The sequence below is a fragment of the Archocentrus centrarchus genome, chromosome 8 (genome assembly GCF_007364275.1).
Source record: "Archocentrus centrarchus isolate MPI-CPG fArcCen1 chromosome 8, fArcCen1, whole genome shotgun sequence".
NCBI classification, from domain to species: Eukaryota; Metazoa; Chordata; class Actinopteri; order Cichliformes; family Cichlidae; genus Archocentrus; species Archocentrus centrarchus.
The window spans coordinates 16,024,167-16,045,095 of NC_044353.1; the positions used below are offsets into that span (position 1 = coordinate 16,024,167).

Genomic DNA, 20,929 nt, shown 5'->3' on the forward strand with positions numbered 1-20,929 from the left:
CATCAAAATCGTCAAGGTTGTCGACACGCTCCAATAGATCAGCAACTAGCTTGGCTGCAATAGAAGCACGCGCCAAGGCTGAAGCAGCACGCGCCAGAGCTTCTTATGCACAAAAGGAAATTGATGTTAAGGTAAAGAAGGCTCAGCTAAAGGTAGAAGAAACATTCCTTGAAGCTACGCTGGAGGCCATCCAGCAGGAGAAGGAGGCAGATGCAGCTTTAGCTGAAGCTACTGTCCTTGAAGCAGCCATGGAGGTGGCAGACAGCCAGACGCCGTCCAGACCTCACGACACTGACCAAGACTCAGCTCACACATCTGCAGAAAGAACTGAGAAGTGTGTTCAGGATCAGTATGCCTACACAAGAGCCATCATTGACAATTCACAGCCTGAGACTGAGGTCAAGGTTCCCCCAGCTGAGGTAGAAACTCCTCCAGCAGGCCCTAACACTAAGCCACTGACTGATTCTTCCCCAGCGCATAAACCTGTCCATCTAGAGGGGATGCAGCAGTTATTTCCACACGTCCCTATTCACACTGAAGCTACTTCAAGCCAGCGCCACTCAGTGGTTCATTTCACACCTAAAAAGGGAATGGGGCACAACATCCCACAGTTTAATTCTAAGAACTCATCGTCACCCAGGGATAATACAAGGGATAACGACCAGTCACTTAGAGGACCATACCATGCATTCCAGGAATCCCGCTCCGAGGTCTCAGATTTAGCAAAGTTCTTAGCTCGCCGTGACCTACTGACAGCTGGACTCACAAAATTCAATGATAAACCTAAAAGTTACTGGGCCTGGAAGTCTACTTTCTCCAGTGCCATTGAAGATCTAGATTTGAGACCCAGTGAGGAACTTGACCTGCTAATTAAATGGCTTGGGCCAGAGTCTGCCGAGTATGTGAAAAGAGTGAGGTCAGTTCACATCAGACACCCCGCTGAAGCCCTTAGTATGGTCTGGGGAAGACTAGAGGAGAGCTACGGATCAGTGGAGGCAATGGAGACTGCGCTCTTTAAGAAGCTGGAACGTTTCCCCAAAGTCTCTTATAGAGACCCACAGCGTTTGCAGGAGCTAGGCGACCTGCTCCTTGAGCTGCAGTGTGCCCAGGAGGAAGGTTACTTACCCGGGCTCTCCTACTTGGACACTGCACGCGGCATTAGTCCCATTTTGGAGAAATTGCCCTTTACTCTTCAGGAGAAATGGATGGTGCATGGAACGAGATACAAACGACAGCACAATGTCAGCTTCCCACCCTTCTTTGTTTTCTCCAGCTTCATTCGGGAGGAGGCAAGGATGAGGAACGACCCGAGCTTCACTACTACAACCTCCAGCATTGCGCCACCTAAGGGAGAGAGATTCACGGTGAAGATGTCAAGGACTCCAATAACGGTACACAGAACAGAGGTGAACAATACTCAATTAAAGGATGAAGCTCAAGGGTTGGACAGCCCTAAAAAGCAGTGTCCTATTCATAAAAAGCCACACCCACTGCATAAATGTAGAGCTTTCAGAGAGAAGCCCCTGGAGAGTAGAAAGGCCTTCCTTAGAGAAAACGGCATATGTTTTCGCTGTTGTTCTGCAACCTCTCACCAAGCAAAAGACTGCAGGGCTATCATTCAGTGCTCAGAATGTAATAGCGATAGGCACATCGCAGCCCTTCATGCTGGTCCAGCACCTTGGTCAGTAAAACAAACTATCAGCTCTTCTGAAGAGCATGGCGGGGAGGAAGAGGAGTTTCCCTCTCCTTCAGTCACCACCTCAACTTGCACAGAAGTCTGTGGGGATGGCACTACCGGGAAATCGTGTGCCAAAATCTGCCTTGTTTATGTGTATCCTGAAGGTCAGCCAGAGAGGAAGGTGAGAACATATGTTATCTTGGACGATCAAAGCAATAGGTCTTTGGCCAGATCAGCCTTCTTCAAGATGTTTGGCATCACCAATGGCACCTCCCCTTATACACTGAAAACATGTGCAGGGGTACATGAGACTGCTGGCCGAAGAGCAAGGGGGTTTGTTGTGGAATCCGCCGACGAGAAAACCAGTATGGCCCTACCTACACTTATCGAGTGTGATCAGCTACCTGATAATAGGGCGGAGATCCCCACGCCAGCAGCTGCAAGACACCATCCTCACCTCAGGTCTCTAGCTACCAAGATACCCCCACTCGACACCAAGGCCGAGATTTTGCTCCTGTTAGGAAGAGACATCATCCAGGCACACAAAGTCCTAGAGCAACGCAATGGACCCCCACAACCTCCCTTTGCACAACGAACGGCTCTTGGCTGGGTAATAGTTGGAGAAGTCTGCCTTGATGGTGCTCACAAATCCTCCCATGTGAACACCTTCCGAACCAACATTCTGGAGAATGGACGACCCAGCCTCCTTAGTCCATGCCCCAACAAATTCAATATCAAGGAGAGCTTCAGCTCCAGTGACCAGTCACAGAATTCTCCTACTTTAGACCATCTATGGCAAACCGCGCCAACTGACAGAACAGGTCTCATGGGAGAGTCGGTTTTCTGCTACACGAAGGACGATGACAGAACAGCTCCTTCTATGGAAGATCTTGCCTTCCTGAGGATCATGGAGAAGGAATTCTGTCAGGACGACTCGAATAGCTGGGTAGCTCCACTCCCTTTTCGTAGCCCACGGCAACGCCTCCCTAATAACCGTGAACAAGTAAAGAATCATCTCACTGCACTGACCCGTATGCTCAGGAAACACCCAGAGAGGAAGAACCATTTTGTCGAGTACATGAATAAACTTCTTGAGAATGGGCATGCCGAAGTAGCTCCACCCCTAGAACCAGATGAAGAGTGCTGGTACTTACCACACTTCGGAGTTTATCATCCCCAGAAGCCGGGACAAATAAGGGTGGTATTCGACTCCAGTGCCCAACACCACGGGGTGTCCCTCAATGACGTCCTCCTCACTGGCCCTAACATGAACAACAGCCTGCTCGGGGTATTGCTGCGGTTTAGGAAAGAGCCAGTGGCTGTGACGACTGACATACAACAGATGTTCCACTGCTTTGTGGTGCGTGAGGACCATCGGAACTTTATGCGCTTCCTCTGGTACCGCAACAGTGACCTTGACGATGATGTTGTGGAGTACCGGATGCGGGTCCACATCTTTGGAAATAGCCCATCGCCATCTGTGGCCACATTTGGGCTCAGGAGAGCGGCTAAAGAGGGAGAGGGAGAGTATGGAATGAAAGCAAGGCAGTTCGTTGAGAGGAACTTTTATGTTGATGATGGTCTGATCTCGCTCCCAACAGAAGAGGAAGCCATCACTCTTCTTCAGAACACGCAAGACATGTTAGCTCTCTCCAACTTGCGGCTGCATAAAATATCATCCAACAGAGTTGCTGTTATGAGAGCCTTCCCCGCAGAAGACCTGGCTAAAGGGCTGAAAGACCTGGATCTCAACGTGGACTTTCCACCCGTGCAGAGATCTCTAGGAGTCAGTTGGGATGTCTCTGAAGACTTGTTCACCTTCCAAGTGTCGGTCGCAGAGAAGCCCTATACGAGGCGTGGGGTCTTGTCTTCTATTAACAGCCTTTTTGACCCACTAGGATTCGCGGCCCCTGTAAGCATTCAGGGGAGAAGTCTACTCAGGGAGCTTTCCACAGGGGTTAGTGACTGGGATGCCCCTCTCCCAGAAGAGAAGTATAAAGAATGGAAGCTGTGGAGAGATGCTCTGAAAGAGCTGGAACAAGACAAAATTCCACGCCAGTATACCTCTATCTCATTCAACCAGGCACTACATAAAGAGCTATGTGTTTTCTGTGACGCATCCACGATTGCCATAGCCGCTGTTGCCTATGTGCGGACAACTGACGTGAGCAATAACACAGATGTTGGCTTTGTGTTTGGTAAGGCCAAGCTTGCTCCACGCCCTGAGGCGACAGTTCCATGGCTTGAACTGTGTGCAGCTGTTTTGGCTGTGGAAATAGCAGAAGCGATTGAGGATGAGATGGACACCAGATTTGACACCGTGACATTCTATTCTGATAGCAGAGTGGTCTTAGGATACATTCACAATGAATCTAGACGGTTTTATGTGTATGTACACAACAGAGTGCAACGCATAAGGAGATCAACCAGCCCAGAACAGTGGAAATACGTCTCTACTAATGATAACCCTGCTGACCTGGGCTCGAGGTCAGTCCCAGCAGGTACCCTGACAAGCTCAATATGGTTGTCAGGACCAGCGTTCCTCTTGAAGTCAGCCGGGCGTACCACAGCCTCTGCTGCCTTTGACTTGGTTGACCCAGAGGCTGATGTTGACATCCGTCCACAGGTTGCTTGTCATGCCACCGGTTTCAGCAGTGATAGATTAGACCCTAAACGGTTTGAGAGGTTCTCAAGCTGGCGATCACTGACCCGTGCTGTAGCAAGGCTTGTACACGTTGCCCGCACCTTCAAGAAAGGCAGCGCCTGCAAGGGCTGGCATATCCATGAAAACCACAATCTTAAGGAGGACTTGGACCAAGCAAGGAACATTTTGGTCTGTAGTCTGCAACAAGATGCCTTCGCTGAGGAATTGGAATGTATTAGAAAGGGAAAGGACATTCTGAAACATAGCCAGCTCTACAGATTATGTCCTTACATCGACACTCTTGGTCTTCTAAGGATCGGAGGACGCCTGTTCCAAGCGAGCCTAGGCAGAGACGAAATCAATCCCCTAATCCTCCCTGGGAGGAGCCACATCACAACTCTACTCATCCGCCATTACCACGAACAGGTACAGCATCAGGGGCGCCATATCACGGAGGGTGCTTTGAGAGCAGCTGGCCTGTGGATTGTTGGTGGAAAACGGCGAGTTAGCAGCATCATCCACCACTGCGTTAAATGCCGAAGACTACGCAGAACAATGGAGACTCAGAAGATGGCTGACCTACCTGTTGACCGCCTCAGTACAGACCCACCTTTCTCCTTTGTAGGGTTGGACGTCTTTGGACCATGGATGGTCATGACTCGTCGGACTAGAGGAGCAGTAGCAAACAGCAAACGGTGGGCGGTGCTCTTTACATGTATGAGCACCAGGGCCATTCATATTGAAATCATTGAATCAATGGACTCTTCGAGCTTCATAAATGCTCTGCGGCGATTCTTCTCTATCCGAGGACCAGCCAAACAAATAAGGTCTGACTGTGGCACAAATTTTGTGGGAGCCTGTAGAGAGTTGCGGCTAGAGTCTCTGACAAGCGATAAGGAAGTGCAGGGATATCTGAGCAGCAGTGGTTGCAAATGGGTCTTCAATCCCCCGCATTCATCCCATATGGGAGGCAGCTGGGAGCGTCTGATAGGTCTGACAAGGCGCATCCTTGATTCCATGCTGATGAAGATCGGTCCATCAAAGCTTACCCATGAAGTTTTGACCACATTCATGGCAGAAGTTTCGGCAATATTGAATGCTCGCCCGTTGGTTCCTGTATCCACGGACCCAGACTCCCCACTTATCCTAACACCAGCGACACTTCTGACACAGAAGGTCAGTGCACTTCCTCCACCCATAGGGGAATTTGAAGAAAAAGATCTCTACCGCAAGCAGTGGAGGCAGGTACAGAGTCTCGCCAATATCTTTTGGCATCGCTGGAGGACAGAGTATCTTCCTACCCTGCAGAGACGCAAGAAATGGCAATGGGAAGAACGTAATCTTCGCGAGGGCGACGTCGTCATACTGAAAGAAAGTCAAGTTAGAAGAAACGAATGGCCTATGGGCATGATCATCAAAACGTTTCCAGGAGCAGATGGGAGAGTTAGGAAGGTTGAGGTTAAGACAATGAGAGAGGGTTCATGCAAGACCTTCCTACGGCCTGTCTCAGAGACTGTCCTACTCTTCTCCCCAGAGACCGATTAAAGTTTACTTTCTTCACGCTGTGTATCATTAGTGGTGGCATCCTTTCAGATACCAGGCGGGGAGTGTGCTGTCCTGAGGGATTGGAGGGATGTTTCTTTCTGTGGCCACTAGGTGGTGCTTTTTCTGTTTGGGGATTATCGCCATTTCTGCTTATCCTCTGTAACCCGTTGGCAGCCATATTTGTTTTTCCCTTGCACTTTGATAGAGAGCACATTGTGGATTCAGGTAGCCAAAGTATCTGCTATCATCCTCATCTGGGAATCACTATAGGGAGCATAGTCTGTGAGTATGGTTGTAATAAGATGCCTATGTTTGTTTGACATGGATATTTTGTACAGTTAACCAGGTTAAGTTGTGTTTTTGTTTCATCTGGTGTTTCGTATGTAATGTGTTATGTTGATAGCTTTCAGCTAGCCAAGTTAGTAGCCATGTATGTGAAATAGGCTTTAAGAAACTGGTAATACATATGGAGCATGTATGTTAAAGGGGGTTCAATGTGTTCATTATTGTCATTATTTGCTTCTTTCATTTCAGTTTTACCCCATTCTCATGCTGTTAACCTAAACGGTGGTGCTTAATAAATCCATCATACAGAGACTACAGTGTGTGGAAGGAGTTGTCTGTCTGCCTAGTGAAGAAAGGGGACTCTTTAACGAGGGCAGAACACCCACCATTAATAATGTTTAATAAAAACGTTTTTGACTGGTTGTACTTTCTTCCACTGACACCAAGAAGTTACCTCTGATATTGAAATCTGAAATAAATTGATTTACACACAAACAGTTTGTATTTGTGAGGTTTTAATAGCCTTTGTAAAAGAGTCAAACAACAATACAGAATACAGCAGCTGTCTGTATGGCATTCACAGAGAGGAATAACTACCAGAATCATTTATAGAAACAAGCTGTCGACCCACTGTCACAGAATACAGTCAGAATATTGCATGTAAAAAAAAAAAAATAGCTTATAAAGTTAATAATATATTGTATTGAAAAGATTATATGGAGGGAGGAGGCCCCGCGGCAGACCCAGGACACGCTGGAGAGATTATATCTCTCGGCTGGCCTGGGAACGTCTTGGGGACCCCCGGATGAGCTAGAGGAGGTGGCTGGGGAGAGGGAAGCCTGGGCTTCTCTGCTTAGGCTCCTGCCCCCACGACCCGGCCCCGGATAAGCGGAAGAAAATGGATGGATGGATGGATTATATGGAGACAAAACATGACACTATGGAGTTTTTCATTCAGCCAGGTCAGCTTGACCCTGAGCAAAATCTTAAGAATCTGTGAAACACAGGAAACAGAATTCTGCAACATCTCAACATTTCACTTCCACAGCATCTTTTCGTATCTCTCGGGATCTCCAAAACTGGATTTCAAAGGGACTGAGATTAGTTAGTTTCCATTTTCTCATTGGCACAACTGGCAGGATCTTTGTCCATGAGAAGCTGGTTTCCTGACAACATTTTGACAACTTCAGCTTCAATGTGGAATTCTCCTAGCTGGATGAATGGAGCTGCGTGAAGCCTACAGTATGTCTAAGAAATGGGCCAGCTGTTCTAGAGCTTCACTTAAACATAGTGAGCCATTTTCACTGCCAGGGATTCACCATCTGTCACGAGTCCTTTTATGACAAGAAGTGATTTTATTTTGATGTCAAGAAGGCCTCCACCCACTTAGAAAGCACATCAACCATATAAATATTTCCTCATTTCACTCAGAGTGAGCTCCATGAAATCAATCATGTTCAAATTATTTTTCAGACTGTGGGTGTCCCACTGGTGCAGTGGCATGCCTCTCCCAAAGTGATGTGTTCTGTAAAAAAGGAATGACATGGTAAAATTTCTGTGCATGAGTGATGAAGCCTTTACTGAACCAGTTTCCATTTTCATACTTGGCATAAAAGAGTGGCTCCAGTTCAACCGACAAGGAAGCTTCATATATTTGATTCTATGCAAACTCTTTGGCTTCCTGTGTGGCTTTGGTATAAAAAGTGTGGAGTGCAGTTTTACATCATGTACTTTTCTGTTTCAGAAAACTTCCTGTAGCTCTCTCACTACTCCTGGCAGTTAGATGTGAGTGTCTTTAGATTTGAAAAGGTGAGCAGGTGTTTTGAAATGTACTTTTGTAAATTGTCACAAAAGACTTAAATTCTGTAAATTCTGAACAGTTTACACATCCAGGTCAAAATCTGACCATTACCCGTCAGGTCTGTTTCTCTGGACTGACTCCCTGGATTTTCCTACAGGGAAAGGAGTGGACTGGATTTGTGCATCTTAGAAAAACATCAGATTTCAAAGGTGCTCAGCTGAGACTGAGGAAGTCACTTGGAAGAGAGATGAAACATTTCTCTCACTGAAAATGTTGCATCCAGATGAACTCAGATTAACTCTGAACTGGTGAAGATTTGCATAGGGTTGATTTTGTCTTTATATAATTACCAACTTAGCAAATGACTTGGAGTCTGAACCTGTAAAAAGCCTGGGAGAATCCCAGATTGACGAGGCAGAGCAGTTTCACATAATGTAATTGAAGTTTACGCCAGCACACACCTGCTTTTGCATTTGTCATTTTTAGAGTCACACCTGTTTGATTTCCTGAGTTATTATTTGCTCTTGAAGCTTCTCTGTATGTCTTTGGCTTCAAACATAATTTTAAAACTGAAAAATTTAATCTGTGATTTTTGTGTGTGTGTTTCAGTAGATTAGAAATGAAAAGCAATATTAAAAACTAAGACATGTATTACAATCAATGAATATATACTCTATATTGTTTTCTGGTATAGAAGCCTGTCCAAAATTAAGAAAAAGATGTCTGAGATTGTGATTATATATATATATAGCTACCCAACAGGATGGATGAGACAGTGTGAACAAAAACAAATGGAGTGGATTCTCATCATGGTCTGGTGGGAGTGATAGAAAAAAATGAAGCTTTAAAAAATAAGTTCAGCCTCAGCAGAGACACTTCTGCTGGAACAGTGACATTAACAGGACAGAATCTGCAGCCTGAGGACACAGCTGTTTATTACTGTGCACATCGTGACAACACAGTGATGCAAACCATTGACAGACGTGCACAAATACCAAGCAACACACAACACACACTAACAAATATACTGTACATGTGAATATGAACAATGAGGGCATAAGAAGCTAGGAAAAACCCATCCATTACATGAAAAACCTAATAATACAAAAGAAAGTCTTTGTCCCTCCATGGTGTAGAAATGATAAATTTAAGAACATTGTTATCTTTATTTGCATGCTTTCTTTTCTTAAATACATATTTATATTAAATCCTCTTTTTAAAATTCTTCTCTTAAAACTAAGAGAAGAATTATTTTCAAATAATTCAATTAAACAACGTAATCAGCAACTCTATACAGCTATGAAAATATTTTTACATTACATTTATTACTCCGTCTCTGCCACAAAAATGACACACACACACACACACACACACACACACACACACACACACACACACACACACACACACACACACACACACACACACACACACGCACATACACACACAGCGACAAAAAAAACAAAAAAAAAAAAACCCCTCATGGCCAGTTTACCCTTTTCAAAGAAAGCAGCAGAGAGCAGCTGCATTTGTATTTTAATGGAAACATAAAACTGATTCTGACCAAAAGAAATAACCAAATTAAAAAAACTGACTCACTTACCAGCTTTAACAGTGAATGCCTGTGAAAGAATCTGGCTGCAAAGACCACCACTGAGGTATAACTGACTGAAATCAATTTGGTTTCCAGCAGATTGAAAAAAACTGAGCTTCTGGAAAAAAAAAAAGTCTTCTGACAAAGATTATTTCACCAAAGAAAGGAGTCAACAGAGCAGAAAAGTCAGTAACTGTCCTTTTTGTAAGCACATGAGGGTCATAATTTTCAGGTTAATAATATTAAGTCAATACTGAAATCTATCAATAAAAAAATTATATAATTCAGTACTTGGTTCTGATAAAAATAATCATTTAAATGAAAATGGGAAAAATATCCTTTAAAATGTTCTGTATCATACAATATTCAGTTTATATGAAAATAAACTACAAATGATTTAAGATATCTGTAAAATTGATTAAAAATGTATTAAAAACATTGCAAGATGGTCACACTACAATAAATGGAAAAAAAAAAACTCGATTAGTAGTGTGGTCAAGAAGAAAATATAATATTGGATTTGAATATAATCTATTTAAAAATATGCAAATAAAACTGTTGCTCAAAAGGGAGTGGTGCATCTGTGCTTCAGAGACGACAAATGAGCTCACAGCACTTCAGCTTCAACATCAATCATGTTCACTCTGATGCTGCTGCTGGAACCTGTGAGGAGCTTTTAGAGGATTTACACTATGAACTGTAGAAACACTGAATGTTGAGATGAATGATGGAGATAATCTTAATGTCTGTTTCCACAGGTGTGTACTGTATTGATCTCATCCAGCCAGACTCAATGGCTGTGCAGCCTGGACAGTCTCTGACCATCACCTGTCAGGTCTCTGGTTATTCTGTGACTGACTATGGAACAGGCTGGATCAGACAACGTGAAGGAAAACCAGTGGAGTGGATTCTCATTATTTGGGGTGGTGGGAGCACTAACAAAAATGATGCTTTAAAGAACAAGTTCAGCATCAGCAGAGACACTTCTGCTCAAACAGTAACAATAACAGGACAGAATCTGCAGCCTGAGGACACAGCTGTTTATTACTGTGCACGTCACCGCACAGTGATACAAACCACTGACAGACCTGCACAAATACTCAACCGGCAACACACAACCACACAGGAGCCGTAAATGTGAATATGAGTAAAGGAGAGTTTCCCAAAGCAGCTGTGCACCAGTCCAACACAGAGCTTTACTGTAAATACACAACAGTACAGCAAACTAAGCTGTTTATCCAGCACTAAACTGCAGTATTTTCATGCAAAACTAGTGAACAAACAGTCAAAAAAGATGACGGTAAAAATGTTAGTTCACCTGCTTCAGATGTTATCAGTCCATTTAATGGATGCTCTTAACTCATTCTCTCCTGCACTCTCTCTCTTCTAATGAAAATTCACATTTTTCTGAACTCCCACCTATTCTGCAAGTTCCCACCATCACAAATGTGCAAATTATCCTCATTTTTTTTTTAGTTCTATTACATGTAAGTGTTTCTCCAGCTGTTTAGATCAGATAATTCCAAAACTAAAGGTTAAAAAAAAAAAGATTGTCAGAATCGGTTTAATTTTCAATAAAATGTTTTATGTAGTATTGGGACAGCTTGGCATAAATTGATGCATACCCTACATGTACACTGGTAAAAATGCATACTTCAAATAAACATTCCTTTAAAATGTTTGGTATCAATAATGCAATACATGCAACCTTAGTCACTGGAGGAAAAAATATTTTCTCTTTGTTCTAGTCAAGAGGAAAAGCTGTTTAAAACTGCAGCTAATTTAAAATATTCAAAAATATGCAAATAAGAAAAGATAATAAGAATATGCAAATAATAGTTATATAAAAGGGTGTGGTACATGTGTCAGTGAGAGGACAGACGAGCTCCAGATCATTTCAGCTTCAACATCAATCATGTTCACTCTGATACTGCTGCTGGCTGCTGGATCCTGTAAGAAGCTTTTAGAGGATTCACTGTAATAAAAACCTTAGACAAGCAAAATAATCAGATGAATGATGGAGAACATTATGATTTATATTTCTGCAGGTGTGTACAGTATTGATCTCATCCAACCAGACTCAAGGGTTTTGCAGCCTGGACAGTCTTTGACCATCACCTGTCAGGTCTCTGGTTATTCTATGACTGATGACAGCTATGCAACAGGTTGGGTCAGACAGCGTGAAGGAAAAACAATGGATTGGATTTCTCATCAGTGGGGTACTAGTGGTCTTGTGCAAAATAATGCTTTAACGAACAAGTTCAGCTACAGCAGAGACACATCTGGTAGAACAGCAACAATAACAGGACAGAATCTGCAGCCTGAGGACACAGCTGTTTATTACTGTGTGCGTGTTAACGACACAGTGATACAAACTGCCAACAGACCTGCACAAATACTCAAGACATAAATGATGTAAATGTAAGCCTGAATAATGTTGTCAGTTAGCACATACATGCTCACTTATTCCCTAACACAGAACCCATTAAGAATATAAATGCATTCGATTAACACTAAAGCTGTCTTTATTCTGCTATTTAGTAATTCAAACCATCAACAGACATTAAACCAAATACACACTTTTTTATTACTCTTGTGTCTACAGACATTAGACTTAATAGGACTTCTTCCTTTCCATTTTTCTTTACAATGTGACCTCACATAGCAAAGGTTTATTTTCCATGTAATGGAACTGGTGCAGAGAGGGTTCCAGTACCTTTTTGTTAGAAGATCTACTTTTTTTTTTCATTTCTTAAGTAGCCCCCTCCTCCCTTTGATCTCCATTTTCTTTGAATCTCATTTATCTCTGTTAATTCTGAAAATGTACCTGTTAAAACCTTTATCTGTCGCTCAGCATTATTCAGCTGGTTGATTTATGTTTCGTTTCCTGAGAACAGCATTTCTCAAACTGTGGGGTGTGCCCCACCAGTGGAGAGTAAAGTCATGTGGCACAAAAATACTGAACATTGGAATAATTCTGACAACAGAACAAGGAAATTAACATGTTAACAGGTATGTTAGCTTAGAAACTAGCAAAATTCTCCACTGTCACCATCTTTTGTGATGCTGCTTCATCAGACCTCACACCTCACTGTTAAGAGAGACTCCCCTGCCCCCCTCCCCCACACATTGCATGGGGCATGTAAAGATTTCATCTGGATAAGTGGAGCATGATGGAAAACGTTTGAGAACCACTGCCCTGTAGAGAGCTCAGTTCTTAACATTACATCACCAGGCAAAAGTGAGATTTGTAATAAATAAATAAAAATAATAATGATAACAATTCTGCCAAATCAAAACAGTAAGGTGGAGAGTAAAAAAACAACCTTCTAAGAATTTTAGCGCCTTGAGACAACTGTTTGAGATTTGACACAATGTGAATAAAATAAAACTGAACTGAATTTAAGAAGGAATCAATAGACATTGATTTTAAACATCAAATTTTTTCTACTGAAACAAATAATAACAAAAAGTCCTCCAATCCAAACGACTGTATAAATCGTTTGTGCAAACCAAAATGAGCATTTTAAAAAAGAGCGCCTCTACAGGCAGCAAAAGATATGCCACTTTTGTGCTTTTATGCATCTGTGCTTCTGAGGACAACACCTGACAGATGAACTAATGATGGTAAGTGTTCAGCTGATACTCATAAAACATGTAGCAAATGCAGTTTTATTTTTTTTCCTTCAGAATCCAACAGCATAACATCTGTATGGAAAGGTTATAAAGGCTAAACAGGCCAAAGCTTAACTCTGGAAAAGTCAGCAAGCATGAAAGTAACTTCACAGATACAGTTCATCTTAATTAATCGGCATGCAAATCATCCCAGTAACTTGAAACGGTTTGTTGAAAAGATATATTTTATATCAGAATCAGTGGAGGAGGCAAATGGAGGTAAGAGTTATTCATTCAATTCAGTGTTTTATTTATATGGCAACACATTACAAAAAACCATCACCTGAAGTCGTTTTATACTGTGAGGTAAAACATAAAATTGGTGTGAATGAAGTTTAATTTCTCAGAAGTCTTGCAGCATATTTTAAATATGACATTATCATAGTCCATGGAGGTTGTAGCATATAGCCCCCCCACCCCATCATTTTTTTTTTATGAATATTTGAGATCATATCATCTCATTGGAATGATTTTGATCAGTCATTTACATTTACAATTATACAGTCCAATAAATCATGCTTGTGTGCTTTTTTTATTGCACTGATACTACACACATATCAAGTGAAAATCAGCACAAACACAGTGCAGGTTACACTGATGATTTGAATAAATTTCTAATCCAAGTGCCTCATGAACATACACCTGCTATGCACCTTAGCTTCATTCTGTTTTGACTTGAAAAGAAAAATGTTTGCCCATAACAGCCAACATTTGTCCAAAACTAAACTAGACAAAGAAAAGGTTCCTGAAGGATCAATAATAAAAAGCCCAAGTATACAGTATTTACATGAAAAATAACCATATTCTTAAAAACAGCACATACAGCCTGATATTCAGGACACTAGAGGGCAGTCAGTGTCAAGTCTCTCCCTTTAAAGAACACTGAGTGCAGCTGCCTGTGAGTGTTTAGCTGTAGTTCACAATATTAAATTTCTAGCAGCCAGAAAGATTTATTTTAATGTATTAATGAGGACAAATGTATTTTTTCCTTTATTGTGCTAAAATAACAATACTTTTTAAACATAATAATATGTACAACATATATAACATATAACAGGTTTTGTGTGTCATATCTGGATTTGGATACGTGGGTGTGTGGCCCATCCTCAGCCCTGTAATGAGATCCTCCACTTGTGATGTGGGCAGTGTGACCACGAGTGGTAATGCCCCCAAGCAGCATTTAGAAAAACTGGTGCTAATGTCTTGTGCATCTATCAGGAGGAGCAGTGATAATGGAAGTGCTTCATTTACAGCCTGCTATGCTGTGTATGCATACATTTTAAATGTGCTCAGGGGTTCTATAATTCTAACAGCATCATAATGGTGAACCTTTCTGTAAAACACTGATATAGATATTTGTAGGTTTGCAGGTTTTCTTAGTATCTGTAGAGTACTTTAGCATGTCCACATTTGATTTCTATATATTTAAATGTTATTCGCCCCATGATACTACATAACAGCCTTATTTTTAACTGTCAAAAATATTTTCATACTAAATTGCAAAAATATCTTATAAATGAATACAGCTGGCAGTTTGTATTATTTTTATCTATAAGTTTTCTAAGTCATGTTTTTGTGAAGAAATCAGTGAAACATCTGGTTTCACATTAAAGCTTCTGGGACATCAGGTTAGTTAATCTTAGGGAAAAAACTCTATTAATAATTCACCAGTTCAGTCCTGCTTTAAAGGAGGAGTCGATGCAAATATTCCATCTTCTAACCTGCTACTTATCTGACAGCTTAGAGTACAGAGCAGAGTACAGAACAGTGGACAGATAGTTACACAAGATGGACTGTTGGACAGCACTGATACTTTTAACTGTCTGTTGGGCAGGTGATGCTCTTCACTGATTTCTCATGTTTCTTTAATTTATGATGATACTTTATTGTTTTATGATCCTTTTTATTTCTGTTGACAGGTGTTGATGGTCAGACTCTGACAGAATCTGAACCAGCAGTAAAAAGACCAGGAGAATCCCACAGACTGACCTGTACAACATCTGGATTCACATTCAGCAGCTACTGGATGCACTGGATCAGACAGGCTCCTGGAAAAGGGCTGGAGTGGATTGCTTTAATTTATACTGATAGTAGTGGAACTTTCTACTCTCAGTCGGTCCAAGGCCGCTTTACTATCACCAGAGACAACAGCAAACAGCAGCTGTATCTGCAGATGAACAGTCTGAAGACTGAAGATTCTGCTGTTTATTACTGTGCTCGAGACTCACAGTGGCTGAAGCTGTTTAAGCAGCTGTACAAAATCCTCCATGTGTCAGGAGGAATAAAAAAAAAACTATTTTTAGAGGAACATGTATTGCAGCTGTTGTTGGAACACTACATGGAAACCCATTCTATCACGTTCTCTACGCACTGTTCTTGAGCTAATCTGAAGGTCACATGAAGTTTGGAGGTCTGCAGTGATTGGCTCTGCAGAAAGTTGACAACTTCTGTGCGCTATGGACGATACCCTACTCTGTAATTTTAAGTGGCCCACCACTTTGTGGCCGAGTTCCTGTCATCCTCAATCGCTTCCACTTTGTTATAATATCACTAACAGTTGATTGCAGAATATTTAGTAGTGAGAAAACTTCATGACTGAAGTTGCTGTGCAGGTGGCATCCTATCACAGTATCCCTGTTGGAATTCAAGACATATGAACTCATGGAATTCATGAGATGTTTGTAGAAGCAGTCTTCCTGTCTAGGTGCTTGGTTTGATACACCTGTAGCCATGGAAGTGATTGAAACTCCGGAGTTCAAGGATTTGGATTGATGAGTGACTATTGCTGGCAATACAGTATATGCACCTCTGCCTTTATGCATATCCATTAGTGCATAAAGGGAGAGAGGCTCTTCAGATGTGCATAGATTCCCCCAAATTATCTACACACAGAAACAGTTATTACATAACAAAAACAGCCAAGAGGAGATTACATTGTTACAATAAGTAAATTTAAGCAAAATGCAGTAAAGACAAAGGCCAAGGAAGACATTTCAAAACCCAATGATTAATATTATTATTAATGACAAGAAGAACAAGAAGAAGAGGAAGGTGAAAGCATTGGGAGGATATAATTACAAGCACACAGAGATTAAAGGGTAGGAGTAAATATAATTAAGAATCTAAAAATTGATAAGAAAAAATTATTTCAAATTAACAGTAGAAAGAGAGATAAAAGGCAAACTCAAAGTAACTCAAAGTGGAGGCACAAAAAGATGAGGAGCTCATCAATCTCAGAACCAACCTTATAAATACAAAACCAGTGTTGCAGCACTCAGACCTAATACAATTAAAACAGAAAATTTAACAGCAATCAGCAAATCTGTCCAACAACAAACTTTTCCCAAATCATTGGGGACAAAGAAAGTTTGGAAATGTGTCTAAATTATCCAGAGTTAGAGTCTATAGATTTATTTATTTATTTATTTTCAGAAGAGTTTGTGCAATTGTTTTTTTGTTTTTTTAAAGTAAACAAGGAGAGAACCAGTGAGTAGTGATTAATTAGTGTACTAATTACAGATAAAATGTGCAGGCTGACAGATGCAAAAACTTCCTTTTTGAATCTCACAGGCAGGATATTCAGGGCATAGGATATTTTATTATTATATTTTTATTACTTTATCAGTGACTCACGACAGATACTCTGTTGAAGGACTTGAAGTGGAAAGCAGCTCTAGGAGTCTCCACTGTGTCCTGAGCAGGAACAGGGGTATTTGTTCATAATGTTGTTAACAAAAAGGGATTAACAGATTGAAAAAAACATTCATCAGTGTCCCCCCAGTGAAAACAAATATAGTTCAATTCTGTGATTGAACTCACTGTCTTTAGCTATTTGGCATTGATATGCAGCATCACAAGGCAGAACAACTAGGTGTAATCAAAAGCTAAATGAAGAACCATCACATCATTTTAATCACGTTTTAACAGAATCTTTTAATGAAGTGCTTTTTGAATTCGATTATTTAAATCTTCTCTCTTAATGAATCAGAAAATATCTGAAAACCATAGTTATGATATATTTTCTCTAATATTGAGTTCATACCCTCAAATGAGACTTTAAAAACAGAATTTGAATGTAATGGGAGGAGCGTAGCCCCTTAACTGGCAAGGGCCCGGTGACGGGCCGTTTGTAGTCCCTTTTATATGGCAGGCTAGACCCTCCCATTTTTATTGACACGTCATTCGGCCAATCATGTAACTGGCTGCACCAAATCACCTGACAAAGCTACGCGACGCCCTCTGAGTATTATTGGCTCTGGGAAACCCATTTCTTAACATGATTGGCCGAATGAGGTGTCAGTCAAAATGGGCGGGTCTAGCCTGCCATATAAATGCACTTCATTCGGCCCGCGGACCAGACGCAGCCGATTAATAGGCTATGAAATGGGTTGTTCAGAGCCAATAATAACCAGAGGGTGTTATGTAGTTGTTTCAGGTGATTTTATTTGCTGCCAGTTAAGGGGTTAATGTAAACAAATTTTTGGTTATCCAGTGAGATTTCAGAACATACTGAGCTCACTGTCAACATGGCTCACAGAAAGCTAACACTCTTATTGGGTGCTCTTTGCTTCAACATGTGTTGAAAGTAGGAATACAAGAGAGTCTGAACCAGCTGTCAAAAGACCTGGAGAGTCACACAGACTCATATGTACGACATCTGGATTTAACTTTGGAGGCGATGTGTGGAACTGGGTGGAACAGGCTCCTGGTGAAGGACTGGAGTGGGTCGCTTATATACAGTAGACACAGCTAGTACTCCTATCTTTTACTCCCAGTCAGTCCAGGGTAGATTCAGCATCTCCAGAGATGACTCCAGCAGTAAAGTCTATCTGCAGATGAACAGTCTGAAGACCGAAGACACAGCAGTTTATTACTGTGCCAGAGGAGACACAGTGAGAGACATTAATAGACCAGTCACACAAAAACTACTCCCTCTATTTATTACAAAAACGTGGAACATTTGAGTTTGTCTGCATTGCATCTAGTATGTGCTTATTTCAATAAAGTTGCATCATATTTGAATATTTAAGTCTAAGAACATTTTGATTATTTTGTAGATAAATACATTGTAGTTGTCAATACAACTCAAATGAACAAGAATTAGCCACTGTAAAACTCTTAAATTCACCACATTACAGCCAAGAATATAAAACATGTTACAGTAGGTTTTGATGCAACACTTACAAGTAGAAACAGTTTGCTGCTTTTTACTTATTTCTAATATTGTTGGGCAAGTTAGTAAGCAAAATGTGTGTTTGAATTTATTGTACTTTTTTATTGTATTATTTGTATTGTATTTATTGTACATAAAGACAAGACATGGATAATTTCCAACAGCTTTATGAGCCAAAGTCTGAATAATGCAAATTATGCAAATATTCCACCTCTATTTATCTGATCTCTGGAAATATGCAGAAAGTAGCATAGAGGTCAGGCAGTTGATGGACTGTAGGACAGTGCTGCTACTTTTGACTGTCTGCTGTGCAGGTAAAACTCTCCTCTAACACTCTTTCCTTTGTTATTTTAATTCATGACTTTTTTTTTTATTTTATCATCTTCTCATTAATTTCTGTTGACAGGTGTTGATGGTCAGAATCTGAACCAGCAGTAAAAAGACCAGGAGAATCCCACAGACTGACCTGTACAACATCTGGATTTACTTTTGGAGACCACAACATGGTCTGGGTCAGACAGGCTCCTGGAAAAGGGCTGGAGTGGATTGCTTTTATTTATACTGATAATAGTGGAACTTTCTACTCTCAGTCGGTCCGAGGCCGCTTTACCATCTCCAGAGACAACAGCAAACAGCAGCTGTATCTGCAGATGAACAGTCTGAAGACTGAAGATTCTGCTGTTTGTTACTGTGCTCGAGACTCACAGTGGCTGAAGCTGTTTAAGCAGCTGTACAAAATCCTTCAGAATGTGCTAGTTAAACAAATAAATGAAAAAACTCACACAACACATAACAGCACTGTCATGGTGCTCTTCATGTCCAGCTGTGGTGAAAAGTATTGGCAATGGTACAAAGTTTGTTGCACTTTGCTGATTTAGTTTTTATATAGTTTTTTTGTTTGTTTTTTTGTTTCTATGATATAGTGACAAGTTTTAAAAACTTTTACTGGGATATGATTACACAATTTGTTTTGTGAGTAGTGTCAACGCCAAAAATTCTTGCGACCATTCTTGACCATGTCAACAGAAATAAGAAAATAGCAGCTCTCATCAGAATATGGAGGGTGTTCAAAGTCAGGTCTTCCCCTTTAGAAAATCAGAGCAGCTTTATGTGTGAATTTGTCTGTGGTTCACTGTAGTTTTCAGTTTCAAGAAAAAAGAAAACCACCAGAAGTCTTTGTAATAAACACAAACTAAATCATGCTGCACTAAGTCAAACTTCTCCACATGCTCTCTCTGTGGCTAGTTACTGTACCATCCAAATTAGGACGTTAGTTTTAGCCTTTTAAATAAAGTATGTTATGGGAATTTTTTGAATTTTTTAGTTTCTTGTTACAGGTTCTTCCTTTCACTTTTTCACAAACGTTTTAAGGAAAAGGAGAGACACAGAGGGACACTGCTTTTTTATTATTATTATTTTTCTGCATTATGCTTTTAACTCATAATTTAATCCTACACGCTCTTGCTTCTAGTGCATTTTATGTAGAGTTACCGTCCAATGCCCGCCTGCTGTTCATATTTGGGCTTTATAAACTTTACAGCTGTAGACTTTGTTTCAAATTACCATCATAAATTTCTCTCACCTTCTCAAAGGCGGTGGTCCTCAGAGCTGTTAAGCATAAGGACAAGATTGTATCTTAGCTGTGTTGGATTTGATGAGAAAATTTTGGTTTTCAAAAAAACATTTCAAAGGTTTTTCATTAGGAATAAAAAGTATTCTGATTTTGAATCCAAATGAAGGCTACAGTATTCAAAAGGGAGTGGTGTATATGTGTGTGTCAGTAAGTGGGTGGGTGAGCTCAATTCATTCCAGCTTTAACATTAATTATGTTAGTTTGTGAGAAGCTTTCAGTAAGTTCATATTAATAAACACATTAGATATAATTTAATATTCATATTAATGATAGAGATAATATTATAATAATATTACTTAACAGTTCAACAGATGTGTACAGTACTGATTTCATCTAGATTGACTGGGTTTGATAGGTTCATAGAAAAAAGATGGGTATCAGATATCAAAGTGCTTACACTGATTATTCTGAGTAAGGAACAGGAAGTTAGGCCCTCAGGCCATTCTCATGAAACCTGTTTCTGATTGTTTGTTCAGAGGCATTCACGCCAGTGGCCTGCTGGCAGTGTTCATCCTCTTCCTCCTTGCACAAAGAGCACATACAGGTCCTGCCCGTGGATTAAGAACCTTCTACAGCCCTGTCCAGCTCTACCAGAGTAACTGTAATCTCCTCCATGCTCTAGAGACTGTGCTGGGAGATACAACCTCTGACAGTGGCACTCATGCTACCAATAGTGACACTGACCCTTGCCAAATACAAAACTAGACAAAAAACAACCAGAAAAGATAAGTATGGAAAAATGTCAGCAACCTCCACTTGTAACAACCATTCCTGTTTTATGGGGTTGTTGCCCCTCTAGTAGATTACACCAAAGCAGCTGAACCTGATTAACAACCCCCTCTGCTACTTAACTGACCAGATCAGTATCCCAAAAGTTTAACTGACTCGATGATATACTCTG

General features: G+C 40.9%; 1 gene segment (V, D, J or C); it reads left to right on the plus strand.

The window, feature by feature from the left end:
- LOC115783989 (immunoglobulin mu heavy chain-like) overlaps positions 1–20,929 on the plus strand; it is a 130,910-nt gene that overhangs the window by 12,254 nt on the left and 97,727 nt on the right. The window contains 1 exon segment of the C gene segment in view: positions 10,488–10,616. Coding sequence covers positions 10,488–10,616 — 129 coding nt within the window.